The sequence below is a fragment of the Fomitopsis serialis genome, assembly GCF_022376445.1.
Source record: "Fomitopsis serialis strain Sig1Antser10 chromosome Unknown B0H18scaffold_27, whole genome shotgun sequence".
Lineage (NCBI taxonomy): Eukaryota > Fungi > Basidiomycota > Agaricomycetes > Polyporales > Fomitopsidaceae > Fomitopsis > Fomitopsis serialis.
The window spans coordinates 130,574-157,580 of record NW_025954987.1 but is presented as its reverse complement, the minus strand read 5'-3'; the positions used below and the strand labels follow the sequence as shown (position 1 = coordinate 157,580).

The 27,007-nt window shown below is 54.6% G+C and overlaps 10 protein-coding genes and 1 non-coding gene across 11 annotated transcripts; 6 read left to right on the top strand and 5 right to left on the bottom strand.

Moving 5' to 3' along the window:
- Positions 1–454: 454 nt before the first annotated feature.
- Positions 455–3,327, bottom strand: B0H18DRAFT_1118413 (uncharacterized protein; the record flags this gene model as incomplete). The annotated part of the gene is made up of 6 exons (XM_048033788.1): positions 455–531; positions 582–1,076; positions 1,171–1,345; positions 1,402–1,692; positions 2,487–3,201; positions 3,257–3,327. 6 exons carry the CDS (start codon positions 3,325–3,327, stop codon positions 455–457), a joined length of 1,824 nt encoding a protein of 607 aa, XP_047894251.1.
- Positions 3,328–3,798: 471 nt separating this feature from the next.
- On the bottom strand, positions 3,799–4,261 carry B0H18DRAFT_1118412 (uncharacterized protein; the record flags this gene model as incomplete). Its single annotated transcript, XM_048033787.1, has 3 exons — positions 3,799–3,921; positions 3,975–4,044; positions 4,104–4,261. The coding sequence occupies 3 exons, from the start codon at positions 4,259–4,261 to the stop codon at positions 3,799–3,801; spliced, it is 351 nt and encodes a 116-aa protein (XP_047894250.1).
- A 320-nt stretch (positions 4,262–4,581) lies between these two features.
- Positions 4,582–4,667, bottom strand: B0H18DRAFT_t87. The gene has a single exon. It is a non-coding gene; the product is annotated as a tRNA-Val (tRNA).
- A 2,106-nt stretch (positions 4,668–6,773) lies between these two features.
- Positions 6,774–8,636, top strand: B0H18DRAFT_1118411 (cyclopropane-fatty-acyl-phospholipid synthase; the record flags this gene model as incomplete). The annotated part of the gene is made up of 10 exons (XM_048033786.1): positions 6,774–6,888; positions 6,959–7,100; positions 7,169–7,185; positions 7,238–7,287; positions 7,353–7,514; positions 7,567–7,747; positions 7,836–8,038; positions 8,091–8,212; positions 8,267–8,397; positions 8,449–8,636. The coding sequence occupies 10 exons, from the start codon at positions 6,774–6,776 to the stop codon at positions 8,634–8,636; spliced, it is 1,311 nt and encodes a 436-aa protein (XP_047894249.1).
- A 272-nt stretch (positions 8,637–8,908) lies between these two features.
- On the bottom strand, positions 8,909–9,985 carry B0H18DRAFT_954312 (uncharacterized protein; the record flags this gene model as incomplete). The annotated part of the gene is made up of 2 exons (XM_048042258.1): positions 8,909–9,115; positions 9,179–9,985. 2 exons carry the CDS (start codon positions 9,983–9,985, stop codon positions 8,909–8,911), a joined length of 1,014 nt encoding a protein of 337 aa, XP_047894248.1.
- A 1,385-nt stretch (positions 9,986–11,370) lies between these two features.
- On the bottom strand, positions 11,371–19,474 carry B0H18DRAFT_1210592 (carbamoyl-phosphate synth). The gene is made up of 10 exons (XM_048036383.1): positions 19,184–19,474; positions 16,491–18,391; positions 16,251–16,439; positions 15,867–16,199; positions 15,635–15,813; positions 14,046–15,576; positions 12,113–13,987; positions 11,660–12,062; positions 11,534–11,604; positions 11,371–11,477 (listed from the first exon to the last, which is right to left on the bottom strand). The coding sequence occupies exons 1-10, from the start codon at positions 19,407–19,409 to the stop codon at positions 11,442–11,444; spliced, it is 6,744 nt and encodes a 2,247-aa protein (XP_047894247.1). The 5' UTR covers positions 19,410–19,474; the 3' UTR covers positions 11,371–11,441.
- Positions 19,475–19,677: 203 nt separating this feature from the next.
- Positions 19,678–21,482, top strand: B0H18DRAFT_1002713 (C4-methyl sterol oxidase). Its single transcript, XM_048028389.1, has 5 exons — positions 19,678–19,988; positions 20,038–20,196; positions 20,251–20,380; positions 20,429–20,671; positions 20,729–21,482. The coding sequence occupies exons 1-5, from the start codon at positions 19,830–19,832 to the stop codon at positions 21,031–21,033; spliced, it is 996 nt and encodes a 331-aa protein (XP_047894246.1). The 5' UTR covers positions 19,678–19,829; the 3' UTR covers positions 21,034–21,482.
- An 806-nt stretch (positions 21,483–22,288) lies between these two features.
- On the top strand, positions 22,289–23,158 carry B0H18DRAFT_280661 (uncharacterized protein). Its single transcript, XM_048037395.1, has 3 exons — positions 22,289–22,452; positions 22,507–22,562; positions 22,631–23,158. Exons 2-3 carry the CDS (start codon positions 22,512–22,514, stop codon positions 23,105–23,107), a joined length of 528 nt encoding a protein of 175 aa, XP_047894245.1. The 5' UTR covers positions 22,289–22,452; positions 22,507–22,511; the 3' UTR covers positions 23,108–23,158.
- A 531-nt stretch (positions 23,159–23,689) lies between these two features.
- On the top strand, positions 23,690–24,255 carry B0H18DRAFT_1118406 (uncharacterized protein; the record flags this gene model as incomplete). Its single annotated transcript, XM_048033785.1, has 2 exons — positions 23,690–23,710; positions 23,779–24,255. 2 exons carry the CDS (start codon positions 23,690–23,692, stop codon positions 24,253–24,255), a joined length of 498 nt encoding a protein of 165 aa, XP_047894244.1.
- Positions 24,256–24,625: 370 nt separating this feature from the next.
- Positions 24,626–25,640, top strand: B0H18DRAFT_280650 (uncharacterized protein). The gene has a single exon (XM_048037394.1). The coding sequence runs from the start codon at positions 24,918–24,920 to the stop codon at positions 25,464–25,466; it is 549 nt and encodes a 182-aa protein (XP_047894243.1). The 5' UTR covers positions 24,626–24,917; the 3' UTR covers positions 25,467–25,640.
- Positions 25,641–26,274: 634 nt separating this feature from the next.
- Positions 26,275–26,807, top strand: B0H18DRAFT_1118404 (uncharacterized protein; the record flags this gene model as incomplete). The annotated part of the gene is made up of 2 exons (XM_048033784.1): positions 26,275–26,479; positions 26,542–26,807. The coding sequence occupies 2 exons, from the start codon at positions 26,275–26,277 to the stop codon at positions 26,805–26,807; spliced, it is 471 nt and encodes a 156-aa protein (XP_047894242.1).
- Positions 26,808–27,007: the final 200 nt, after the last annotated feature.

The following is a 27,007-nucleotide window of genomic DNA, read 5'->3' as shown; positions in this document are numbered from 1 at the left end:
ACGGCCCCAGACTGCTACTAACTTCAAGACTTGGAAAAGCAGGCTATCATGCAGCTGCCGCTATCGAAAGCACCCACTGATCCTGCCTGGCTAACGACGTGCCCTCACCGCATACGTTGTATACAAGACGTGGCCGATTTTGACGCTGAACATCGAAGTGGCCGGGGTGCGCAGGACAGCATCACCCATATGGGCCTTGGTGTGCATTGCGGAGTCGATCGCTGGCACAGTGTCCGCCTCTACCAGTAATGTTGCCGGCACTGAATGACTGATTACTGTAGAATTTTGTATGAACACAATGCGAGGTATATATGGATGCTGGTATACTGGGTATAGATGAAGTGCTGGGTATATGATGCGGTTGAATCTAAGGTAGACATTGGATGAAGAAGAATAAACAGTACCTGGACACTACCTCGTACTACGTAGGAATCTCACAATCACAAGATGTAGCTCAAACGGAGTCATCGTCGAGTGGATCGCCGAACAAGTCGCAGAGGTCGTCCTCAGGCTCCACTGAGGGCGGCGTACCTGAGCGAGAGTCGGAATGCAATCAAGGACGTCGAGGCAGTTGCACTCACCAATGATGAAATTGAGGCTCGCCGCAACAACAGGAGGCGTAGTAGATTGTGGTCGCTTCGCGACCGACGGCGCCACAGCTTCAGTCGGGGGCGCTGCATCCAAGCCGGTGGATTTCACGGCTGGGGACTCGGGCTCGGGCTGGCCCCTCTCGATGGGTGAAGCGAGTGGATCTTCCACAGCGGCAACGACTGGACCGGGAGAGAACACCTGAGGGGGCGCGGTTGCGGGTCTCGCCGGCAACGATTCCGCTGTAATCGCGGTAGACGTCTCCACATCCTTCGTCGTTGGGGTCGACGAATCCCGTGGTGGCAGCTCCGGCGATGATGCCTGAGCAACAGCGGGAACACTGCCGCCTTGGCCGGAACAGCCTTCTTTACGCGCTTCCTTTTTCGGTTGCTGGTGGAGGACTTGGGTGCGCTGGACGATGGCGCCGCATCGCAGTCCCCCTCCGCGTTCGTCCGCTTGCGTTTGCGGCCAGTAGGTGCCTGTCTCGGCTGGACACTGCAGGAGCAACTGTCGTGATTAAGGATGCATTGGAACGGCCCATTGTCCTGGCTGATGGAGGCATTGAATCCTCCAAGATCCTACGCGCGAACTCCCCACGGGTCCGCTTTCCTCCACTGGGCCCTACAACGCTCGGTGTAGGTTGTGGGTCATCGTCCACATTGATCGGGGCACATGATGTACCCCGAAAGAAATCCTCCGCAAAGAATGGCGGCGGCGGAGATGTAGGAGTCGACTGCGAAGTCGACGCGTTGTGGCCCTTGTCGGGGCTGATGTCGAGGGTCGCGGGGAGGGAGCAGGGAGCGACTGTCGGACGTTGTTCTCCGCCGGGTAGGTCTTCCGTCGAATTGTGGCCACGGGCCCCTCGTCCGTTGCTTTTGTGTGCCGTTGGGAGAGGAACTCGGAGGCGAGCTCCTTCGGGCCCTGCAATGCTGATGCCCCCGCGACACTGAACTGAGGACCACTGCCCCGAGATGCTGGCGGAGAAACAGGTCCTGCGCGCCCTAGCACGCGTTGCGTGTACAGAATTGGTGGGGCCCCTGACGGATACGGCTCCCATCCTGTCGGGACCGCATAGGAAGACGGTCGAGGAAAGAAGATGTTGTTCTGGACCGGGGTGTGTCCAGCGATCGTACCGGTGGTAATCGGTGGTGATTTGAGCCTTTTGCCATGGTCAAAGCAGCAAAAGGGGGTTGGATAGGATGGGTCAGGTCGGTGCTCAGGAGCTGAAGTGGTGGTGAATGTGAACGGAGCAAAGCGCAAACAAGACGCAACTTGAACCTGTGGCCTAATTGCGCATGTGGCGCGGGGCCCATTGTTGCACGCTTTGAGGCGGGCCACCTCTCCCACGTCTTGCGTAAGCCCCCTGCGCTTGAACCGCCACCGTCCGCCACTCGTTGCCGCGTGTTCGGCGCGAGCTTCATGTTCTTTGTCTCTTTCATGAGGTGCCCTCTTCTACAAGCACAATGCTACAAGAGCCAAACCCTCTTTCATACTCGACGCGTCGCGCATGAAGTATGGAAGAGACGTTGGCACTTGTGATAGCTAGGTGAGTTATCTCCCTAGTCACAGCTATCCACTTGACCAATTGTATTATCTGTCTGCGTGAGACTGATATACATGCGCACGACCTTCGTGGCCGTCGCGTCGAGTGGCGCTCAGACTGTCGCGGTATTGAAGACATCTCACGTGACCGCGTACAGCTCCTAGCACGCATTCCACGAATAGGGCCTTGGATGTTTCATACGCCAGCACTATATTGGGGCCGTAAGTTCTACAGTCAATCTAAAGTGAATCACGAAGGCTGACATACGAGACGATCCAAGACGAGTCCTCATCTACCACCGAGACCATAGGAAGCGGACAGTGATCCAGGTAAGTCCAACGCCGACAATACCCACTCCAGCGCAGACCGCAATCATCTCAGCCAGCACCTCGCGCCACTGCCGGGCGAGGCGGCGGTTACCAGCGATGTCCAGCTGTACCGCTTCCGCTTCCTGGACGCCCGCCGCTATCTCGCCGCCTTCACCCTCGTTGCTCCCATTCTTGATCCCGTCGTTCTTCACGTCTGTCCTCGGACGGAAGGACACTTTGCGCATGCCGAGGTTCCATCGTACACTAAGCGCAACGCCCTCCTTCAGCACCGCCCTCCTCTTGGCCGTCCACCCCTTGCGAGGATAGTAGTGCGTCACCCAGTGCGGGATGCGCTGAAGGAGGAGCGCGGTATGCATCCGGATGGACATGCGCAACAGGGTCGGGGGTAAGCCTACCCGGTCAGACAAGGAGGGTCCCAGGATGTGCCGCGTCAGCGCACAGTTGTATTCGAAGGAGTTGTACATCGGAGCGCGGTTCGAGACCGCGCGCAGGATGGGGATGGTCGGGGCATCGGCAGCGTCCGAGGGGTCGTCCGTCGAGAAGAGATGCATTGCTGTGGTGACGATGAACTTGTCGGCGGTGATGGGCGATGAGAAATGTCGCCGGATGATGGAGGGGTCTATGCCCAGGTAGAAGCCAACATGCCGCCAGAGAGCAAGGTATGCACGGACATGCTCAGCTGAGGGATGGACGTGGAGACGGTGCAGACACCAGATTGGGATGGTGGAGAACGCTGCAAGGCTGTTGTAGAGAATGTAAACAAGGTTCAAATGCTACTCAAAGAAGTTGTCCTTACGTCCCGCTCAGCTCTTCCTGGTTGATGGGCACGGTCGCTGCCATCAAATCTTCTCCCCTTCTCTTCTCCATCGCTCCCGAACACGCATACGAGCTATGCCGTGCAATAATCGGACATTGACAGTCGATCGCCAAGCGTATCCGCCCGGTTCGAGATACGTCGTACGAGCGTCTCTCTCCTTTGAATCAGTGAGCGAGTGAGGACTGTGATGGCCTGTATGAGGGGCCGCGGCTGTGCAGTCTAAGACATCCAATACCATTTGGAATGTTTCTAAGAGCCGGATGAAGGTACGCTCATTTGAGGCACCGGTAATGCGTTGAGATGCGGCCAAGGAGGCAGCGTCGCTATTCGCCTCCTGGCGAGATTTACTAGAGTGTGGGACGAGGTAGGAAACGGCTTGAAGGGTCCGTGTAATGCGAGGGCTGATGACTTATCGTCAGAGCTCTCGGCCCACCTGAAGAAGGGACCTTTTATAAGAGCGAGGCCCACTCACCTGGCGAAGCCGCCGGCAAGACTGTAATGTAACAGTGCTTGACTGAATTCTATGCTGTTGTCAAGGAAAAGCTCTCGAGCGAGATCTGCTTCACTGCCGGTGAGTTGGATGCCCGCCGGTGGATGCTGTGACACTTCGCGAAGGAAAGCATGTACGGGACCGTCGGCGTCTTCTGGGGTGCTCAGCAGAATGCTCTTCTAAACATGCGAGAAGCTCCTTCCCCACGCTTGATCCAGAGGCCTGAAAGACGGTCTGTAGCGCCTTGTCGCACAACGGGTCGTCCATCATGCGCCACCTGAACGAATGTCATGAACAGTGTAGCAGACAGGTCACAGGGGCGGATACCTCACTCACCTCTGAACCAGATCCGCCGTCACACAATCATCGTCCCACACAATGATGTGGTCGAACGCATCCACGACATCTCCATTCTTCACCTCTCTGAAATGTTCCGCATGACGAATGCGCCTGGGATTTGCATGGTCGGGGACATCACCAATGATGAACTTCATAAGAACAAACTGTTGGTGGCAGAACTTGAATACGTTCGGCCGAGTTGAGTTGCACCGACTAGTGCGCGGCGCGCGGATGCAAGTAAGCAAGCTCCACTAACATCCGGCCGCCGAAGAGGCATTCTTGCGATGATAAGTTGACTGGTAAACTACTGAGACAGAGGGGTAATCTTGACACTCGGCCCTAGTGGTGGTACTACGTAGGGAGTAGTCCAGTAGACTCCAAGTTGCTCGTCGATCGAGCGCTACTCATCCCGATCTGTCACGTCAAGACACATATCTGGCATTGGGAGAACGATGCACTGGATGATGAAGCAAAATGGTTCAGCCCGGGTTCGAACCGGAGACCTCCCGTGATAAACACTCCATGTGAGACGGACGTGATAACCAACTACACCACTAAACCATAAGTGTGCAGTCCGGACAAAATTACACAAGATTGTCTTGCCAGTTACGCGGAAGACATTGAATGCAACTTCGTTCTTCGGACTCATCTGCATCCTCCAGCCTCCTCCAGCTTGTATTACATACCTACCGCAAGTAGTGCTTTTCGCCTGGCGACTGGGCCCTTTAAACAGGGCAAACCCTTGTCTGGCATTCACTTACAAGCGCAGAGCTGTTGGGTGGCATGCCAAGTCATGGATCTGACCTCGCGGAGTAATCCATATTCCAGGCTGTACGAGTCCCCCGCGGTATCCCCGTGAGTGAACGCACGGAGACCGGATATAGTGGGACGTGAGAGACGTAGTCAGGACTCGGAGAAGGTGAGTACACACATGCCACATATTCTGCTCCGAGATTTGCACTTAGTATCGCCGCACACGGATAACCTACGAAGAAGAAGCCACTCGATTGGCACACGTCCAGCGGAATTACAGCGCTTTTCAAAAGTATGCGGAACCGCGAGAAAAACGAAAACACTATCTTGTCCGCCGTACATTTCGATGATCCATTGAGTTTCACGGCGATAGACGGCGAGAAGTCTAGGGAAGGGAAGATCGCCAGCCGACTGCAATCGCTTGTGGACTCGGAATCGGCAGAACTGAGCTGGGACCGGTCATTTAAGGGATATTCAAGTTCACCAATGACCATCATGTGAGTACGATTACACTCATTCCTGCAGACGCGGAGAACCTGAACAAATGCTTACACTTCCAATCTCACGGAGAAAAGGTCACCTAGGACGTATGTAAATGAAACCGTACAACTCTGAGAGATCGAGAACAGAAGCAGTAAGTACTGCACCTTTACTAGGGCTACAGTGTTCAGGGAAGCGACGTGGCATCCTTACTCACTTTTCTTCATAGAATCTGTGTAGATCCCCCTCAGGCTACATCGGTGGCGCTAGACCTCCAAGTTCCGCCGTTCTGGTCAATGCATCGATCTGGGGTCGTGCCACGCCGACTCGGAAACGTCGTTACTCCGAGTCATAGTCCCTGAACCGCTGGAAGACAGTACATACATATGCCCTAGGATCAAATCAGACGTCGGATATTCCAACGTCCTAGGAGCGCCTGAAGGCATGGGCAGTGCTATCCGCCGCCTGAAGAGATTAGTAAGGACAAGGACATCCCTTAATTCACTGTGTTGACTCGAGCAGATCAAAGATAATGGAAAGAGTGAGCACGCCTACCTTTCATGTCATTGAGTGGAGAGCCAATGATGACTGACAACCGCGTCGATACCACATATCGAATAAGTACGTGCGCTTCTCTGGCCCGGGTCCAAGGTCACCGCGCCGACTCGGACGGCCGTAGCCATCCTCCTTCGGAGGCTACTCAGACTGCCCTCATCTTCGTCCTATGATCCGTAAGATAACTCGCATCAGGGCGTTTGGATAACTCGTCTCGATCAGGGGGGGTATGTACGCACTTTGAATTTGACCACATTCTTTTCATCGTATCTCGTCAGTGGCCAGTGTCATGGTCTTGTTGACGGCAGCACTCTGATTCTTGCCGTCTCGAATCTGGTGGGTACGCAGCAATTGTGCAGTCGAATGTATCGTGCATATGTAGACAGTACATTAAGGGTTCCCGATACTGATACCCGATTTGTCAGACAAATGTGTACGACGATTTCGACGTTGGCTTTCAATGCCCCTTCTGTTGCCATGCACGGTCGCTCCAGTTAACCGGACTGTGACAGTGTGTGAAAACACAGTCAGAACAGGTGATGTTTCCATTACCAATTCCAGAAAACGGTCTCTATCTACCTGACAGGTCCGTTTTCTATTCATCAGTCGGCATTTGATTGCCCCACATGTCGATTCTTAGACACCGTCACCTAAAATTCTCTGAAGCTATAGTCATCTGGTCATTCATCAATTCTGGATGCTGCGACATTCCACCTGCATTGCCAGCCATATCTGCATGGGTGCGCTGTCTCCGATTCTATGTACACACCTCCGGTTGCCAGTGGGGACAAATACAGAGAGCTGCCTCCGATTCCCCTCCCAATTTTCTGACACTCACCGTTCCGCCCCTCCTGCTCATCTACTAGTCTACTGCTCAAGATGTCTCTCTCGGCTGCCCCGGACTACTACTCAGCAAACATCTCCCAGCGGAAACGTCCGCTCCTCCCTCCTCCCTCGATGCTGTCGAGCCCTCGCCAATGGCTAACCTACATTGGTACGTCGATGCGACTTGTCCCGAACCCCCGCCATTGATATCAATTCTATCAGCCAGAGCGTGGATCCAGATATTCTGCAGGGCGCGGTCAAGGTGGGATGTATAGAGATTGAAGAGGGCGGCAAGGTTGTCCCCTTCGGCCGGCCTAGCGAGGGACGCGACAATGTTCGCATCAGCGTGGTGGACGAGTACTTCTGGACTCGAGTCCTGCTGTGAGTCTTAACGCCCTTCAAGCCGAGCAACGAGATCATTAACCAACGTGATGAACATCATTGGGTAGATCTGGGAACCTCGGCTGTAAGTACTATGCACGACAAGCCAGACGAGGTGCTCACCGGGGGTTGACCAGTCAGTGAGGCGTTCATGATGGGGGAAGTCCGAGTGGACGATTTACAGGCAGTCATAGAGGCATGGTTGTTTGCGCCTCCTCTGCTGCCTTCACTGATCGAATCTACGAACTACAGCTGTTCATCGACAATCTATCCGGCCTCTCAAATATTTCCTGGCTATACAACAAGACTATCGCCGCCGTATCCGGGGTGTGGAATGCGTTCGCTGGCCAAACGCATTCCCGGGCCCGTCTCAATGTTGTTGCGAGCTATGATTTATCCAACGACATGTATAAGGTCTGCTTACTGTTTTTCATCCCTGTGTAGCGGCTCACATTGGCTTGACAAGGCATTTTTGAGTAAGGAGATGATGTACTCCTGTGGGCTGTGGGGCGACGGGGAAGGCGGCGTCGGTGGAGACCTGGCGTCTGGCCCTACTGCCGGTGATCTAGAGGCAGCTCAGCGCCGCAAGATCCAACACGTCCTCCGTCAACTACGCCTTCAGCCAGGGCATCGGCTGCTCGAGTTCGGTACTGGGTGGGGGGCACTCTCGATTGAAGTGAGGATAGATTGCTTTGAATCCCAGTGACTCGATATCTGAACCTATCCTAAAATCAGGCTGCTCGACATATGACTGCGAGGTGGACACGCTCACGCTGTCTATCGAGCAGAAGACGCTCGCAGAAGAACGAATCAGGGAGGCCGGCTTGGAGGCTCGCATCCGCGTCCACCTGCTTGACTATCGAGATATCCCGCGACACTTTGAGCACGCTTTTGATGCGCTGGTAAGCATTGAGATGATAGAACACGTCGGACCTAAGGTAAGAAGTACCAAAGAACCATTAAGTAGCAAGTTTGGCGCGCTCATGATAGATTGACGACCGGAAGTATTACAACACTTACTTCCGCCTCGTTGACTTCGCTCTGAAGACGCGCAACGCAACCGCCGTTATCAGCTCAAGCACTTTTCCTGAGCATCGGTACAGCGAGTATCAGTAAGCGCGATCGTTGTGTCTTCCGTGCGTACCCTTCTCACTCACGATGTCCAGAGCTGAGGACTTCATGCGGCGGTACATCTGGCCCAACTCCGCTCTTCCGAGCGCGTCGGCCTTGATTGATGCGGCCAACAAGACCACTCAAGGCAGGCTGAAGCTGCACACCGTTGAGAACCACTCAGCGCGTAAGCAGCCATAACATGTCTCGGCGATGTTGACATTCCAAGTGCTTGCAGACTATCCTCGTACCCTCCGGACGTGGGGTCGCCGCTTCAAGAGCAATGTGCAACAAGACGCTGTTGCGGAAACGCATCCATCGCTGCGCGATCCGATGGAGTTCGCGGTATTCGCACGCAAGTGGGAGTATCTGTTCGCGTATGCTGGCGCAGGCTTTGTCAAAGGTATATCAGCTGCCACATGTTGACATTCATGCGAGAGGTGCGCCTTTCACGTCGTGAGATTCCCTCATGTCAACGCGTTTGGTAATGAATAGGGAGACGCACCGGATGTATAAACTCACTCCAAGTACTGACATCAAAGTATCCACTTCCTCCCGCCCTCATTTCCTCTACTTGTATATTGGGCCAAGATATTGTCTGTGTACAAAACCTATATACTGACACAAGGGAACTGCGGTAGATTGTGGTGACGGCCTATGCGACTAACTCGTAAGCGAGTCCTGAAAGTCACGCGCGATCAAAGACAACAACCCCATTCTCCGTCGCGTTCAAACCACACTTGGCCCTTTGGAAGAATGATGGTCTTGAGTGTCTTGCAATGCTTGTGCCACTCCTTCGCGATCTGTTGGTCATTGGTGAGATCCACTCCAAGGCCGCCCATTACGGTGATATAGCGGAGTTCCTTGAAACTCGACAGCATGGGACCCGCTTCCATGAGGCCTTCCTGTCAATGGTCATGAGCTATGAGATTGCGAAAGCATAGGATGGCATGGAATGGGCGACATACAGACGTATAGTGCGATAGTAGGACAACGATATGGAGCGCTTCAAGCTGGCTGGCCCGCATCGCCACTTGTGTGAGTATCTTCGTGGCTGGGATTTCGTCGAGCGCCATAAGGGTGAGTCGTTTGAGCGGCGTGCTCGTTAGCCGAAGAGTGTCCAGCGGTTCAAACCCCTCATCCGCGAAAAGCGAGATGGAGATGCCTTCGACTGGCCGGCCTCGGATCACCTCTGTGATCACAGAGGTGTCAGCGTGGGTACATCGGAAGGAGTTGAGTCGAGGTAGCGCGGTCGACGAGAGCCGGAATGGCAGATTTGTCTGGAATCCACGGAGCGACAGCTCGTAGATAAGCGGTTGTTGTTCCAGTACGTGCGCGAGAGCGTTATCGCAGCGCGTAGATGTCGCGAATGTGCGCAACTTGTATGGTCCGTCGACGAATATCCACGCGTGACTGGCCAAGTTGTCTCGAGGGGAGAGCTCGATAGATAAGAAGCGTAGGTTCTTGAGCTGCCGGAGGACGCGCCGCAGTAGACGAAGGAGGTTTCCGGTAACATGGTAGCTGGACCAGTCGACAAATAAGTCGTGAACGAACGTTGTAAGTGTTGTATTACGATCCATGGCCTTCAGAAAAGCGATCGAGCGTGCTACCGGCAACTGTGGGATATTCCGGTACAGAACTCGCACAGCGATGCTGTAGAGCGTGCTGTTGGCTCGCAGGACGGGCGGGAAATCGTTCTGCTCGATGTCTTGACATATGAGCTCGAGGACCTCGACAGGAAGTGTTCGCCTGACTTGCGCTAGGGATGTATCCATTGTGCTAGGAGGAGACGTGGACAACTTGAACGCCTTCCTGGATATCCTGCGTCGGGATATGCGCCGTACTAGCGGGGTGGCGGCTGACGGAGACGACTCAATCGGCTAATACTGATCCTTGGAACGATTCAGTCCGTGTCGTTGTAGCGAAGAGTGTGTGAGTCAGGGCTTACTCTGTGTGTGTCCACTACGACGCTGTTCACTTGCCAGTGATGCTGGTGGACTTCAAGTTCGCGACGGCGGTCCACCAAGTCCCGAAACGTTCAACGCTGAATCATCCGATCGATCATTGCATATGTAATCATCGTCAGCCACGGCTGACCTCACAAGGAACCTGGCAGAACTCCCCAGGCCTGCAGGAACTCCCTACAGTTCCAAACTCGAGCGGTACTGCTCATCTTTGGGTCAAATCCTACGCATTTTATATCGCCCTGGACCGCGACGATGACCCGTCCCAATGTGGTATATGTAAAGAAGCACAATAACATTAATCGCCATGTAGTAGTACGCCAAAGTTTGATACCAGTTACTTGCTGTCCGTAAAATATCTGCACGAATAAGTCATACTCCCTTTGCGTCGGCCTACTGAGGAAGAGGCGTGCCGATGCAGTGCAGTGAATGAAATCGCCACAATCATCTGTACATTATTTGTTTGCTGAACAGGTGAGGCCTGAAGCTGAAGTACCGCGCTGACATGTACGTGGCCTTAACCTGACTATTCTTTCAGCAAGCGCTTCACGCGAAGAGCGTATGAAATATAGGCAAATCCAGGCGGGATGTGCAACTGCACAAGCTCCTTTAAGCGTGAATTGTTGGAGCGTATCTGTCCGTCAGAGTGAGCATAAGTAGTCCGAGTACATGGAACACGTCTGCCCGACGCACGTTCAGTGATCGCATCGCTTCAGACAACAATGCGTCATAGGCTGACATACTACACAGCGACTGTAAGTAGTACTCTTCGAGTTGCCAGCCAGTCAACAACTTCTAGGATCATAAAGAAACGCGTACTTACTGTGTATCCCGCTGTGCAAGCCTACCCACTGTTGCACGCGATCTGTTCAAACCCCAGTGCAGCCGGTTTTGCAAGGCAAAGTAAGCAACGAAGGACACGAGCCACAGGACACCGTGTGGCCGGACCGTGGCGACGCTTCGCATGCCACGAACTCACCTGACCATGTCCTGATTCACAGCGTCAATGACTTCGACAATCACCTTGAAACAACATGCATTGTCCTAGTGTTAGTGCTACAAGTACGACTCATTGTTGTTCTACCTCTCGAGTTGTCATTATGGTCGAGTTAAAGATACATTGTTCAAAGCTCCGACACGTCATTGCGATCTTCCCCTATAATCCGTGTATACTTTTGTTAGTTGTGATGCTTGCAGCTGAGCGCTGAGCGCTGAGCGCTGAGCGCTGAGCGGTTGTAGCCCGCAAGCCCGATATTTTGAAAAGGCTTTAGCCCATCACGCTGGCTAAGAGGGCCATGCGAATCTGGATATTAAGAGAATTCAGGAGTGATTGTGGAGGATGGCTTGATCATTACTTACGAAAAGCCCGTATCGCATCTGTCGGAAGTAGACGGCGCGACGAGAATCGAAGTCAACCTCTGGGTCGATTTCTACAATGATGGACTGCGTCAGACAGGCAACAAGTCAGGGGAACGCAGCACCGACCATTTACCCTTGGCAAGGGATGCATGACAATCATCTCTTCCTTTGCTCGCGAAAGCAGAGCGTGATCGATCCGGTACGCGTCCTTTACGGCCATCCATGCTGAGTCGTCTTTGAAACGCTCCTTCTGCAATCTCGTCACATACAGCACATCGGTCTCTCCCAGGACGTCTTCCAACGAGTCGCATACGTTAACGTGTGCGCCTGCGCGGCGCGCGGCTGAGACGACGTGGGCGGGCATCGCAAGCGACGGCGGGGACACGAAGTTGAGGCGAACGGAGTAGAGGCACAGGAGGGTGACCAGGCTGTGGACAGTGCGCCCGTTCTTCAGGTCGCCTAGGAGCGTAATCGTCTTGCCGTTCACCGTTCCAAGCTCAGAACGAATGGTGTAGACATCCAGTAGAGCCTGTCCATAGTTAAGTCAATAGATGTGAACAGAGTGATCAGATCACATACCTGGGTCGGGTGCTCGCCAATACCATCACCAGCGTTGATGATGGGTACGGGAGAGAACTTCGCCGCCAGTTGAGAGCTGCCTACGTCAGGATGTCTAATCACGATGGCATCGGCGTAGCAGCCTAATGTCCGAATCGTATCCGGAAGTGTCTCGCCTTTGAGAACGGAGGACATCTCGGCGTTGACACTGACGACCTCGCCGCCACAGCGCTTCATAGCCGCGTCGAAGGACGAGCTGGTACGGGTGGACGGCTCGTAGAACATCGTGGCCAGAACCTTGCCCTTGAGAATGTCGAGGATGCCGTTGCGTTCGACCTGCAACTGCATCTCGTGCGCGAGCGAAAATAGGTCATGTACGTCACGGTGGCTGAACTGCTTGACAGAAAGAATGTGTCGACGATGGAATGCGGGATGAGGAGCATGGTGGATGAACGCAGGTGGCGCTGGTCCGTGGAGGGGAGCTACGGTAGAAGAGGGAAGTATAGACTGAGCGGATCCATCCGCTCCCTTGGGCGCAGCAGAAATGATTTCAGGTCTTGATCCAGTCACGGACATCCGCCTCTCCGAGACTGCGTGGGTTATCGAAGCGCCAGAGATATCCCTACCCAAGGGTTCGGAAGTGACCTCGCCATCCAGGTAGACGGTCTGGCCATGCACGAGTACTCTGTCGACTGTACCGTTGAGTAGTTTTCCTTCCACCGGAGACCATGTTTTCTTGTTCCGGTATTGGGACTTCCGGCCGACGGTGACTTCTACACTCGTATGGCTTTGATCGGGCAACCCGAAAATGCGTCCGGGGTTGTCGTGTAATCGCTGGCGAATGTCGTCCATGGTTAACTGACCATCGGCTACCGCGTTCAAAAGGAGGGGAAGACACTCCTCCAAGCCAGACGACGCAGCTGCTCTTTGTCCAGTCTCCTGCGCGAGCTTGTACGGCACGGTCCCGACGGAGAAAGCATCGATCACATCGAGGCTTTGCCAGAGAGCTTTCTGATCCTCCAGCGATGGGAGACACGTCGCTGAGGGGTAGTCTGCACGCGAGAAGAATAACGAGTACACGGATACGTCACAGGTTACCTTCGAGTCTTTCGCTTTGCTGAGGGAAATGAGGAGAAGGTCTTCCTTGCTCTGCACGTTCGTAACGTGTAGGCTGCGGTTTTGAAGGCCGGCTACGAGAAGAATGGGCGCGAGATCCGACCCCTTGGCATCGGTGACGATAGGTTTGTCGACTGGCCAGGACGTCAAGTGCTCGGCGAGAGATGAGACAGGGCTATCCGCGGTGTTGTAGCGGAAAGGAATGAAGAGTGACTTAACATCTGCTTGAAGTTCATCGTCCAAGGACTTCGTGTTGTCGGCTGTCGCAGTGACGCCAAGGGCATAATTGCAATACGCAGAGCCCGTGATGTTGGTACGCGCTCGACCGAGAGTTTCAATATCGATGATCCTGTTACCTTCGCCTACAGGGTTGACGAGGGTCGTGACAAAGCCGCCTCCAATAGCGGCACGAGTAGCATCTGAGAAGTCCAAGTTCCCAGGAAGGGTCAAACCGGGCACGAAAGTGGCGATGTTGATCAGACCGGTGAACGTGTACGTCTCATGCGACGTCTTCGAATCTACAGGAGAGACGTCCAGAGGCAACCGGCGAACCAAAGCTTCCACCAGGAGCTTGGCAACCTTGACGTTCGTGATCAACGGGACAGCGAAATCAACCGCCATACGACGACTGCGGTATCCCTTGCTGGAGTAACTAGCTGGTCGACGGTAATGGTTCTTCGATGGAAGGTTGATGTACATATCTATTAGGTTGTTGGCCAGGTGCTGAGTCAAGGAATACTCAGACTTCTGCTCGCTTTCCTCTGCAAGAGTCTCGAGGTACTGAACAGGGAGGCGTTTGATGAGACCACAGGCTGATGGGTGACAATCATCTACATACCTTGCATGGAACGTTGTGCTCTGTGAGGAAGTCCGCGGTACCTGACGTGGCAAAAATGTTGTATCCAGCAGCATGTAGCTTCTGCACTGACGGGAGAATTTCGATCTTTTCCTTGTAGCCACCGATGGAGAACAGTATGTTCTTCTTGGGTGGAACGATGCCAGTCGAGATCAGGGCCTTAATGTACGCCTCGTACTTGTCCTTGCCGAAGCACGCAACTTCTCCCGTTGACGCCATTTCTACTCCCAGTACTGGATCGGCTCCTGACAGACGGCTGAAGCTGAATTGCGGCACCTTGACGCCAACGTAATCGGCCGGCAGCCCGACGTAAGGGTACGGCTCGACTGGCAAGTCCAACATGGCCTTCGTAGCCATCTCAATCGCGTCAACACCAGTCACCTTGGACACGAAGGGGAAGGAGCGAGCAGCGCGCAGGTTGCACTCGATGACCTTGATCTCATTGTTCTTGGCGATAAACTGTATGTTGAACGGCCCGGTGACGTTGAGAGCGTTGCCTATCTTCGCGGTCGCCTCCTCGATCTGGCGAACTGTTTCCGGATCCAAGTCCTGCGGCGGGTGAATGAGGGTGGCATCGCCGGAGTGGACTCCTGCGTTTTCGACATGTTCTGAGATATAATGCATGATCATCTTGCCGTCTTTAGCCACGGCGTCCATTTCGATCTCCTTCGCGCCTTCTATGTACTTGGTAATCACAACCGGATGATCGCGAGATACGGCCGTCGCTTGCAACAGGTAGCTGGAGAGGTCGTTCTCGCTGAAGACAACATTCATAGCGGCACCCGAGAGGACATATGACGGCCGGACCAGCACAGGATACCCGACTTTCTCGCAGAACGCCCGCGCATCTTCATAGCTCGACAGCTCCTTCCATGAGGGCTGGTCGACACCGATCTCATCGAGCAGACGAGAGAACTTGAACCTGTTCTCCGCAGTGTCGATCATCTCCGGCGACGTCCCGTATATCTTGACATTCTGCCTGTACAGAGGGAGTGCGATGTTGTTCGGGGTTTGTCCACCCATAGACAGGACGATACCACGAGACGATTCGGTGTCGTAGATATCGAGGATAGACTCCAAGCTGATGTTCTCGAAGTAGAGCCGGTCCGCCTCGTCGTAGTCTGTACTGACCGTTTCCGGATTGTAGTTAACCATGACAGTAGGAAGTCCATTGTCGCGGAGCGTCCGGATAGCACGAACAGCACACCAATCGAACTCCACGGAGGAACCGATACGATACACACCCGAACCGAGGACCATGACACCGCGGTCGTTGAATGTCACGTCGTGCTCGATAGCATTGTAGGTCGTGTAGAGGTAGTTCGTGTAAGCCGGGAACTCCGCAGCGACAGTGTCTATCTGCTTCACGTAAGGCATGACGCCGGTCTCTTGACGAAGACGGCGGACGGCAAGTTCAGTGCTTCCCATGCACATGGCTAGCTGTCGGTCGGAGAAGCCAAGCTGCTTAGCTTGTTTAAGAACGGCGCCACCAATGTTGGATATAGTGAGCTCTCTGTTACGGATTTTATTAGTTATTAGTTGATGCCACGGCTTTCGCTGCTGTCACTCACGATATGCGATTCTCCATCTTGAAGATCGACAGCAGCTGAGTTAGGAACCACTTGTCGATGCTCGTCATTTGCCAGATCTTGTCGACGCTGTAGCCACGATGGAAGGCAGCCGCGATGGCGAAGATACGCTTGTCGGTGGGGTTCATCAGCTCTTCGTCGATGTCCTCGACGAAGTCGTTCTAAAACAGCTTGTTATAGCCCACATCTCATGACACCCAACGTTATGACAGACCTTGGAAAACCCATTAAACTGGTCATCAATGGAACGAATGGCCTTCTGGATAGTCTCCTGGAAGGTCCGACCTATGCTCATAACTTCGCCTACGCTCTTCATACTACTGCTTAGAAGCCGGCTGACGCGATTGAACTTCTTCAGGTCCCATCGAGGAATCTTCACGACAACATAGTCCAAACTGGGCTCGAAGCAAGCGCTGGTAAGCTTCGTCACTGAGTTCTTGATCTCGTTGAGAGGAATCCCGAGACCAAGTTTGGCTGCAATGAAGGCGAGCGGATAGCCAGTAGCTTTCGAAGCAAGAGCAGACGAACGAGAAAGACGGGCATTGACCTGGAGAGTGCATTAGCACACAGTCTGACATGCACGTTGCTGCAAACTCGCCTCGATGATGCAGTACTCTCGCGAAATCGGGTTCAACGCATACTGGATGTTACACTCTCCGACGACGCCGAGGTGCCGGATGACATTGATCGCCGTCGTACGCAGCATGTTGTAGTCCGCGTCGGACAGGGTCTGCGAGGGTGCTACGACGATAGAATCACCAGTGTGAATACCGAGCGGGTCGAAGTTCTGACATCGAAGTCAGCTGCATGATTGCCATGGGAAATGCGAACGGCATACCTCCATATTGCAAACCGTGATGCAGTTGTCTCGGCAGTCGCGGACGACTTCGTACTCAATCTCCTTCCAGCCTTTCATGCTCTTCTCGACGAGAACCTGAGGACTAGTCGCGAATGCCTTGCTGCAAAGCGCCTTGAGCTGCTTCTCGTCCTGCGCGAACCCGGAGCCGAGACCACCCAGAGCGTAGGCGGCACGCACGATGACCGGGTACCCGATAACACTGGCAGCCGCAACAGCCTCGTCCTGCGTCGTCGCCGTGTTAGACTGGGCACAACGCTCCCCAATCTCGAGCATCGCACTGGCGAACAATTGTCGATCCTCGGTGGTGATGATGGTGTCGATGGGCGTGCCGAGGACCTTGACGCCGAGCGCCTCAAACTCGTCCTTGAGCTTGATACCGACGTTGAGTGCGGTCTGCCCACCGAAGGTGACATAGATGCCGTCGGGCTTCTCGTACTTGATGATCTTGCGCACAAACTCGGGCGTGACCGGCAGGAAGTAGACCTTATCTGCGAGACCCTTCGACGTAGCGATCGTGGCGATGTTCGGGTTGACGAGGATAGTGTAGATGCCCTCTTCCTTGAGGGCCTTGATGGCCTGCGAGCCGGAGTAATCGAACTCGCCCGCCTGACCGATGGACAGACCGCCGGACCCGAGGACGAGCACCTTTTGTACGTTCGCGCGGGGGACGCGCTTCTCGTTGTCCTCCTTCTTCCCACCGGGCATAGAAATGGGAACGAGCGTCTGCGTCTTCGCACAGTCGATGATGTTCTGGATGAATACATCGAATAGGAACTCCGTGTCTCGGGGCCCAGGGGTCGACTCCGGGTGGAACTGCACGGAGAAGAACGGCTTGTCTATGCAGTAGATACCCTCATTGCTGCCATCGTTGGCGTTGCGAAACAGCTCTGTCCATCCCTCAGGGAGCGTCGTCGTGTCCACCTGAAAACCGTGGTTCTGGCTCGTGATGTAGCATCTACCGCTGAGAGCGTCCGTGCAAGGGATGTTCTGACCGCGGTTGCCGTACTTCATTTTCGACGTTGACGCACCCGCAGCGAGAGCCAACAGCTGGTGGCCCAGACATATACCGAAGATCGGCCGGTCCGCCTTCTCCATGGCCTTCGCCAATCGGGCGATGGTGGGTTTCACAGTAGTGGGATCGCCCGGGCCGTTGGACACGAACAATCCGTCGAATGGCTCCTCGGACTCCGACAAGTAGTCATAGTCCCACGGAACGACCTTCAGTTCCACCCCACGGTGCGTGAAGCAGCGTATCTGGTTGAACTTCATGCCGACGTCGACGGCAATGACACGCAGTGACCTCGGCAGGGTGGGATGCATGCGCGGCTCGACGACGGGTTTGTATACGCGAGGCTCCGTGGCTGACACGACGGCAACGAGGTTTTCACCGTTCGGGTCGCGGAATGGAATGTCGGAGAACTCCTCGCGCCAGTTTCCGCTGCCCGTGCTCGACGGAGACGGTGCGCGCGATTCCTGCGCCGATCCAGCGAGGCGGGCGCGCCCAGGGATGACGAGTCCGTTGGAGGCGGTGGCTGCCTCTACACGCTGGGCGAGGACCTTGCCAAGCATGGAGCCCTGCTCCCGGATTTTCTTCGTGAGGGCACGAGTGTCGACCCCGTAGATAGCAGGCACACCGCTCTCTTTGAGCCATGCACCGAGAGACGAGCCCGCGAGGAAGTGGCTGTAGTCTTCCGAGTAGTATCCGACCACGACCGCCGCAACATGGATGCGCACTGATTCGAAATCGAGAGGGATGTCTTCGACCGAACCCGTATTGGGGCGAGGGGGGACACCGTAATTTCCAATGAGAGGATAGGTGAGGATGAGGATCTGGCCTTCATAAGATGGGTCCGTGAGGGACTCGGTATATCCCACCATACCTGCGATTGTCGTTTCCAAGTCAGCATCAAATAATATTTATGACATAGACAGATTATCCCGGGGAGCGAGCGATAGTACGCGGTTCAATCGTTCTCAGAAAGGTGCGAGGCGTACAGCAGCTCGATGGGTGGCAGTGCGCCATGGACGAGGAAACTGTGTGTCGCCGCGACTTATGCCCGAAGGGCATCAAAGCCTGGTAGCCACAACCGATGTGACGGTTATCGCGACACAACTGAAGGCTCGAAGATTCATTGCTCCCGCGTGACTCTTCAAAACATACACGGCCCGTGAGAGGTTCGCCATTTTACTCCACGTTGGCAGATACAAGACCCATGCCCGACCCATGCCACAGAGCATGGGGTCATACGACATCGAGATCGTATTTCGCTCTGTAGCCTCCATGGGTCCAGGTGGCCTAGTTCCCATTCTCGGCAGGACGGCGGGCTCTGGCCTGGTCGGGATGGCGCGCGTCCAGATCTAGTGAATTTCTGGGTTCGACGCGCCGCTCGACAAATCAGCAGCTGCTATCTGGATCTATTACTCGCGTAACGCCAGTAGATCGCGTTTTGCGCGCCGTGCGCGACCCGTCTACCGGTGGTGGGGACGCGTTCGAGGGGACATGCACGCATCGGGTTCCGCATGTCAAAGGGTATTGACGCGTCTAAGTGCACGAAAAGCGCTTGTACAGCCCCTTGTTGCGAAGATGGCATCGCGACATAAACCACGAGCGCATCACGACGACGCGCGGGCTGGTGAAGGACGAGAGGCCAGACGATCGTCTTTGGACTCACCGGTCTGGAACACGCATTCTCCAGCCACGCTCTTGCCCTCCGCGCCGAAGCTGATGCCGCGGAAAGCGGTTCCATCCGCGAGCTCGAGAACAGCCTCTGAAGTGGCCTGATCGTTTTGCGAAGGAATAATGGGCGGTGCGGGGAGACCGTTGGGGTAGTTGCTGGCTGAACGAGCGAGGACAGGTCGAGCGACGCCGATTTTGGTAGTGGGATTAGAAAGGGCCATGATTGTGCGTGAAACGGGCGGTCGTCTTCCTCTTCGCTCGCCCAGAGAAGTTGGGTCGGGTGAAGAGGAAGAGGAAGAGGAAAAATGACGATTTTTCCTCCACTACATACTGAAGGTCACGTGTACCGTGCAGTGGCTGAAGGTGGCTGAGATCGGTGGCGCTGTCACCCGCTGTGTGACGACACTGATGAGTCCGTCACAGGTGGTCACAGCACCGAAGGCCCGAAAAGTCGAGAGCACTGTTTACGCGAGGCTCACGTGCCATAATTCCTCTGTCGTACCACTCGTGCTGCTCCCACGGCGAGAATATATCTACGCACATAGCGACGGCGGACATTCCCCAGTCCTGGTCTCTTCCCACTGACGGGTGCTGCAGCGGGTGCTTGGGTCGTCTGTCTTTTCGTTTCCAAAGTCTCCGCCATGAACTCTACTGCCCCCGCCTACGAGTTGGCCGAGGTGCTGTACGCCAACACCGACTTCAGCAAGCTTAATTGGTTCGAGGTGCAATGGGCGGCGTGGTACATCTGGCTCGGTAACCCCATCATTGCGACTGGTCTCATGAGCTTCCTTCTTCACGAGGTGCGCAACAGAGCCCTCTTATCTGAATGCCTCGTTGACGCTTCCTTAGATCGTGTACTTTGGTCGTTGCATCCCATGGATCATCATCGACTCGATGCCGTACTTCCGCAAGTGGAAGCTTCAGGCCAACAAGATTCCCTCGTCCCAGGAGCAGTGGGAATGCACCAAGCAGGTCCTCTATTCGCACTTCACGATTGAGCTACCTATGGTGTGTACTACGTTGGACTATCCGGGATGCCTATGTTAACCGGGTTTTACGCAGATCTGGTTCTTCCACCCCATGGCGGAGATGTTCAACATGTCGACATGGCAGGTTCCGTTCCCGTCGTGGAAGATTATGGCTCCCCAGATTGCATTGTTCTTCGTCTTCGAGGACATATTCCACTACTTCGGTGAGTTCGCTTTCCTGCGCGAGCGCTCGTGTGCTCACGACCCCTTAGCTCACCAAGCACTGCACTGGGGCCCGCTCTACAAGCACATCCACAAAATCCACCACAAGTACTCTGCCCCGTTCGGCCTCGCTGCGGAGTACGCTCATCCGGCTGAGGTTATGATCCTCGGTACTGGCACGATTGCCGGTCCCCTTCTCTACTGCTACTTCTGTCGCGATCTGCACATCGTGACGATGTACATCTGGATCACTCTCCGTCTGTTCCAGGCCGTCGACGCGCACAGCGGCTACGGTATGTACCGCTGCTAGTAGCACTGCTGGCTTTTGGCTAATACGTTTGCATTTATAGACTTCCCCTGGTCGCTGCAGCATATCGTTCCCTTCTGGTCCGGCGCTGAGCACCACGACTTCCACCACATGGCATTCGTCAACAACTTCTCCACCTCCTTCCGCTGGTGCGACCGCCTCTTCGGGACTGACGACAAGTACCGCCAATACCGCTCGCGCGTCAAGGACATGAAAAAGCGGAACATGACAAGCGAGGAGCTCGCTGCCATGGAGAAGCAGATGATGGCGGAGGTTGAGGAGGAGGGCGTCAAGGCCGAGGCTGTCGCTGAGTCGTACAAGTACGGCAGCAAGACGAAGGTGGCATGAACCTTGCCTATTGTGACGACGGAGTACTCGACCTGTATACGATACGATATCCCTCCTACGGTTAATTAGCATGTAATAGACACATGCTTCATACACAGCACCAAATGCTCTCCTTGCACGGTATCGTGGCGTTGTCACTATTTTAGCTCTCCCCGCTACCGCATGGTGATAGTTGATCTCCTACGCGGCGCAAGTAGGACGTTGGACCAGGAGACCGATGGTACATGTCACCGAGGAGGTGGTGAGCTTGGTGGATCATCCTGTCATCGTACAAGTTCAACTATGCGCGCGTAGCAAGATGGCACCCGTCACGCTTGTACAACCGGTCTATGACCACATCTACGTAGTGTTCATGTCGCGCACAACCTGTCCCTCCCACCCATAAGGTGAGCCGTTGGATATAGACGTGCATGCTTATGCTGACCCTCGCGGGTAATTTTACATATAGCTCCTTTAACAATATGGTGTCGCGGTCGCTGCAGCCAAAGCGCACCACGACTCCCCAGTCAGTCTCACTGTGGAGGTGGATCTAGCTCAAAATATGGACGGCGTATCAATTTGAACGCTGACAAACCTTCTAGGACAACCAACTCACAGGTGGTCGTTCCCGAACGAAGCAATCAGCGGCAGCCGAAGCCTGTCCGCTGACCCAAGCTGCCTCCAGGCTGACTGGTCTCAACGGGACTGTCGATTCGTGCTCGGTTGGGACGTCTCTTACCCGCGGCTACAAGAATACGTCAGAAGGCGCACTCGGGAGGATGAGAAGGATGTATGGCACCTTATCCGTACATTCGACATCCTAGAGGCCAACTGTGGCTGACGGCACATCCGCTTGTGCACCACGGTTCTTCCTCAAGATGCTGCGGCCCCAGAGCCATGGGATACCCCCCACGGTCCGAGAGTCCCTCATTGCCATCGCTTTCACGGCGGATAAACGCACCTATGACAGAAGGGAGGGCGGCGCCTTTGGCTCCAGTAGGTCTTCCGTTGTCGTCCTCAGTGGTGCTACAGGGATGCTTTTCCCAGGGAATATTATTATGTTCACTGGCGTGACTTAGAACCAGAACCTTGGCGGGACACGCCGTCTAAGCATATCACTGCTTAGTCCATTGATTCCTAGTAAAGTTGAATAATGGCCCAGGGTACAACTATCACTGTTGGGTCACTTTCTTCGGGGTGATGTATGGAGACATTGACCCAATCAATATGGCGAATCTCTCACTCCCGTACTCACGGTGCTCATTGAATGTGCCATCCCGAAGTCGGACTCACTCGTCACGTCTCACGTGATCGTGACAGGGCGCGTTGGCCTACTCTCAATGGTTCATTCTTGATGAAGTCACAAGTGCGCATTGAACGCCACCCATGTTCGATTCCATGTCTTAACCCTCGCGATCTTCTGTAGTGCTTCAGCGCAAGGTACGCACTTGGTATACTGAGATTAAGCCGAGTGCCAATCACTGGAACATTCAGATAATATGCCACCTCAACGCAGTCTGACGACGTCTATGCGAGAGATGACCTTGAATGTACGTCCCTCGCGGTTGTGGCTTATGATGCGAGGTTAGTCTGACATGACTGCTATTTCGCATCGCAGGAAGACAAGGAGGTGACACCCAAAGCGAAGGAACGGCCGCCTGCCGTGGACCTGGGAGTTCTGTATCCCAAGTTACCTTCCGGCTGGTACGAGAACGACCGGTATTGGGTCCTCGGGTGGGATATCAACCATCCACGCCTCAAAGCGTTTGTAGAGAAGAACAGCCCTCCCGATGTCGTCGAGGACATCCCCTACTACATGCGCGCCCTGGATCTCCTCGAGTGGTACACACGGCTTCGCCCAATCCAGCTCTGCACCGTCCTGCCCGACGATGCGCCGATCCCACCGTTGACGGGAAAAGACGACGTCCCGCGGATCATGCTCGTCTCCATCTGCTTCACGGCCAGACTCCACCTCTACAAGAAGCGGCCGAGCAAGGAGCAATACAAATGGCTCAAAAAGCTGTTCGGCCGCCGACCACGCTGGTATCGTGATAGCCTCCCCAAGAATGAGTTCCACCTACATCTCATCGAGTAGCGTTTCTGCAGAGACCAGGCCTGAGCACAATCGCGCGTGTTATTCATTGTAGAGGAGACTGTGTTTCATGGACCTTCGATGGGCTGGACAATGTATTGTAACTCAAGTACTACGCCTACTGTGTAATATACCACTTCCGCTGAACGTTGACTTAGCGGGTACCCCCGAGACGGAGTTCGTATTCATCATGCGAAGTGATAACGAATGGATCATCTAAAACTCGTCGCTCTTAGATATTGGACCCGGTCCTTTCAGTTCGAGGCAGACCCAACACGATCACTTCGCCGCGGCGCACTGTGGCAAGAGCACGTGACTCTTTTTGGTCAACAACGGAGACAATGTACATGCTACCCTGGTAGTACCCATATCCCATTCTGTTGAGGCCTGAGGTTAGTAACTTACATCCTGTCGTCTCAATCTCCTAAGATCTCAACGCCAACCCTCACAATCCTCCATAGTGCTGTGTTTCAGTGCAAGATACGCACTCGGTGTATCAATATAGGGTCCAATGCCAATTACTTGAACACCCAGAGTCCCAGACAACGCGTTAACATGCCACCCCAACGCTGTCTGACAACGTCCATGAGAGACATGACTTTAAATGTACGTCTGTTTTTGCTACCGACGTCCTGAGACTACATTGACACGACTGCCACTTCGCGCTCGCGCAGGAAGATGAGGACTCGACACCGAAGGCGAAGGAGCGGCCGCTTGCCGTGGATCTGGGAGTTTTGTATCCCAAGTTACCTTCCGACTGGTACGAGAACGACCGGTATTGGGTCCTTGGATGGGACGCCAACCATCCACGCCTTAAGGCGTACGTGGAGGACAACAGTCCTCCAGATATCGCCGAGGACATCCCCTACTACATCCGCGTCTTGGATCTCCTCGAGTGGAGCACACACTTTCGCCCTATCCAGCTCTGCACTGTCTTGCCAGACGACGCACCGATCCCACCGCTGACGGGCAAGGATGAGGTCCCGCGGATCATGCTCGTCGCCATCTGCTTCACGGCCAGACTCCACCTCTACAAAAGGCGGCCGAGCAAGGAGCAATATAAATGGCTCAAACAGCTGTTCGGATGCCGGCCGCGTTGGTATCGGGATAGCTTCCCCAAGAACGAGTTCCACCTGCATCTCATCGAGTAATGGCTCTCACACGTCCCGCACTTCCAATACACCGCAGCGATAGACTGCAAGTCACTGGATGGTAACATGTAACACATACTGCAATTGCATACCACTGGACCGACTGCTTGTACGACTATCATTCACTAACTAACATCATCACGTCCTCATACACTGGCATCCGTCGAGGTCCTTCAATTGATCCGGGTCAACCGTGGTGAGTATTTGACACATCAGGCACTGGTATCCGTACTCGGTTCGACGCTTGCATCGGACCTGCACTTCGACATGCGCGCATCAGTCCCCAGACGTGTCACGTCCCACGTGATCGTGACAGGACACGAGGCACCTCGCGCCTTCCGAGTTTGAGTGCGAATCGTCACCGATCGTCGTGTGCCTCTCGAGTGTCTTCAGCGTTGCTTTTTGACCGCACAATCTATGCACAAGTCGTGGATCTCGAGTGCAGAAGGTCAATCTTGACAACTCGGTCCTCTTAGTACCTTCACTATGCCTCCATCTCGCTCTTCGCAAACCTCATCCGTTCATACTCGTGCCCATGGTCTGCCGTGTCCTGAATATGGTGACGATGTTTTGACGGGCTGATAGCCCATACTATCTAGGTGCTTCCACGACACCGCCTCGACGACAAAGTATCGAAGGCTCTATGAGAACCTCAAGTCTGGATGTGCGTTTTCTCATGTTCCGCCTCATACCACCCGGGAGCCACTGAGAACCATCAGGAACCCGAGCCACCGGCGGTCACCTCATCTTCAAGCACAGTAGAGCAGACACCTACGCGCGCCGCGCATCCCGAAGTCCTCTATCCCAAGCTGCCCTCCGACTGGTACGAGAACGACCGGTATTGGGTCCTCGGGTGGGACGCCAACCATCCACGCCTCAAAGCATTCGTAGAGAAGAACACTCCTCCAGAGGCCGAGGATATCTCCTACTACATTCGCGCCCTGGATCTCCTTGAGTGGTGCACCCGCTTTCGCCCAATCCAGCTCTGCACCGTCCTGCCCGATGACGCGCCGATCCCGCCGTTGACGGGCAAAGACGAGGTCCCGCGGATTATGCTCGTCTCTATCTGCTTCACGGCCAGACTACCCCTTTACAAGAGGCGGCCGACCAAGGAGCAATACAAATGGCTCAAACAACTGTTCGGTTGCCGGCCACGCTGGTATCGGGATAGCCTTCCCAAGAATGAGTTCCACCTACATCTCATCGAGTAGCGTCTCTGTAGAGACTAATCCTGATCGTGATCCATTGTAGAGGGTGTGTTTCGCGGACCTTCGACGGGTTGGACAAAATGTATTGTAACTCAAGTACTGACTACTCAGAGGCTGCGCATACTGTGTAATTACCACTTTCACTGAACGGTGAATTAGTGGGTACCCCCGAGACGGACGTCGTATTCATCGTGCGAAGTGACAATGAGATGATCATCTAGAACTGTCGCTCTTAGGCATTATGTAGACCCGGTCCTGTCAGTTCGAGGCAGACCCAACACGATCACTTCGCGGTGGATTGTAGTCTCCCATGGGCAGAGTAGACAATGATTTCAACTTCTGTGTGCTCCAAATGATCTTGCCTGGAATCCTAGGCACTGGTATCCGTACTCGGTTCGACGCTTGCAGACCTGCCGACATGCGCGCATCGGCCCTCAGGCATGTCACGTCCCACGTGATCGTGACAGGACGCGAGGCTCCCGAGTGCAGTTCGTCTTCGTCGTCACCGTCGTGTCCCTCTCGAGGTCTTCAGTGTGTTTGACCGCATAATCTACCCACAAGTCGTATATCTCGAGTGCAGAAGGACAATTTTGACAACTTAGTCCCCTTAGTACCTTCACTATGCCTCCATCTCGCTCTTCGCAGTCCTCATCTAATCATACTCGTGCCCACGGTCCGCTGTGTCTCGAATATGGTGACGATGGTTCGACAAGCTAATAGCCTATACCATCTAGATACCTCCACGACACGGCCTCGACGACAAAGCATCGAAGGCTCTATGAGAACCTCAAGTCTGGATGTGCGTTTTCTCATGTTCCGCTTCATACACCCGGGAGCCACTGAGAACCATCAGGAACCCGACCCACCAGCGGCCATCTCATCCTCAAGCACAGTAGAGCAGACACCTACGCGCGCGGCGCATCCCGAAGTCCTCTATCCCAAGTTGCCCTCCGACTGGTACGAGAACGACCGGTATTGGGTCCTCGGGTGGGACACCAACCATCCACGCCTCAAACGTACGTAGAAGAGAACACTCCCCCCGAGGTCGCGGAGCTCCCCTACTTGATCCGCGTCCTAGAGGTCCTCGAGTGGTGCTCCCGCTTCCGCCCCATCCAGCTCTGCACCGTCCTGCCCGACGACGCGCCGATCCCGCCGCTGACGGGCAAGGATGAGGTCCCGCGGATCACACTCGTCTCCATCTGCTTCACAGCCAGACTCCCCCTCTACAAGAGGCGGCCGACCAAGGCGCAATACAAATGGCTCAAACAGCTGTTCGGCTGCCGGCCACGCTGGTATCGGGATAGTTTCCCCAAGAACGAGTTCCACCTGCACCTCATCGAGTAATGGCTCTTGCACGACACGCACTTCCAACACACTGTAGCGATGGACAGGGCCTATCCCGAGTCGCCGGACGATGATATGTACATACTGTGATATGCGTTCCACTGGACCGGCTGCTTGTACCGTTACTCACTAATTGACACCTCGTTTGTGATACACACCCATACCAGGCACCGGCACCGGCACTCGGTTCAACGCTTGCA

Excerpts from the sequence above, each read along its gene's own strand:
- B0H18DRAFT_1210592 (XM_048036383.1), bottom strand. The coding sequence starts at position 19,409 with ATGGCCCTTTCTAATCCCACTACCAAAATCGGCGTCGCTCGACCTGTC. Across the intron at positions 16,440-16,490 it reads TCACGGTTTGCAATATGGAG|AACTTCGACCCGCTCGGTAT; the intron begins GTATGCCGTTCG and ends CTTCGATGTCAG. Across the intron at positions 11,605-11,659 it reads TCCCTTGCCAAGGGTAAATG|AAATCGACCCAGAGGTTGAC; the intron begins GTCGGTGCTGCG and ends CCATCATTGTAG.
- B0H18DRAFT_280661 (XM_048037395.1), top strand. The coding sequence starts at position 22,512 with ATGCCACCTCAACGCAGTCTGACGACGTCTATGCGAGAGATGACCTTG. Across the intron at positions 22,563-22,630 it reads TGCGAGAGATGACCTTGAAT|GAAGACAAGGAGGTGACACC; the intron begins GTACGTCCCTCG and ends TTCGCATCGCAG.
- B0H18DRAFT_280650 (XM_048037394.1), top strand. The coding sequence starts at position 24,918 with ATGTGCGTTTTCTCATGTTCCGCCTCATACCACCCGGGAGCCACTGAG.
- B0H18DRAFT_1002713 (XM_048028389.1), top strand. The coding sequence starts at position 19,830 with ATGAACTCTACTGCCCCCGCCTACGAGTTGGCCGAGGTGCTGTACGCC. Across the intron at positions 19,989-20,037 it reads TGAGCTTCCTTCTTCACGAG|ATCGTGTACTTTGGTCGTTG; the intron begins GTGCGCAACAGA and ends ACGCTTCCTTAG. Across the intron at positions 20,672-20,728 it reads CGACGCGCACAGCGGCTACG|ACTTCCCCTGGTCGCTGCAG; the intron begins GTATGTACCGCT and ends TTGCATTTATAG.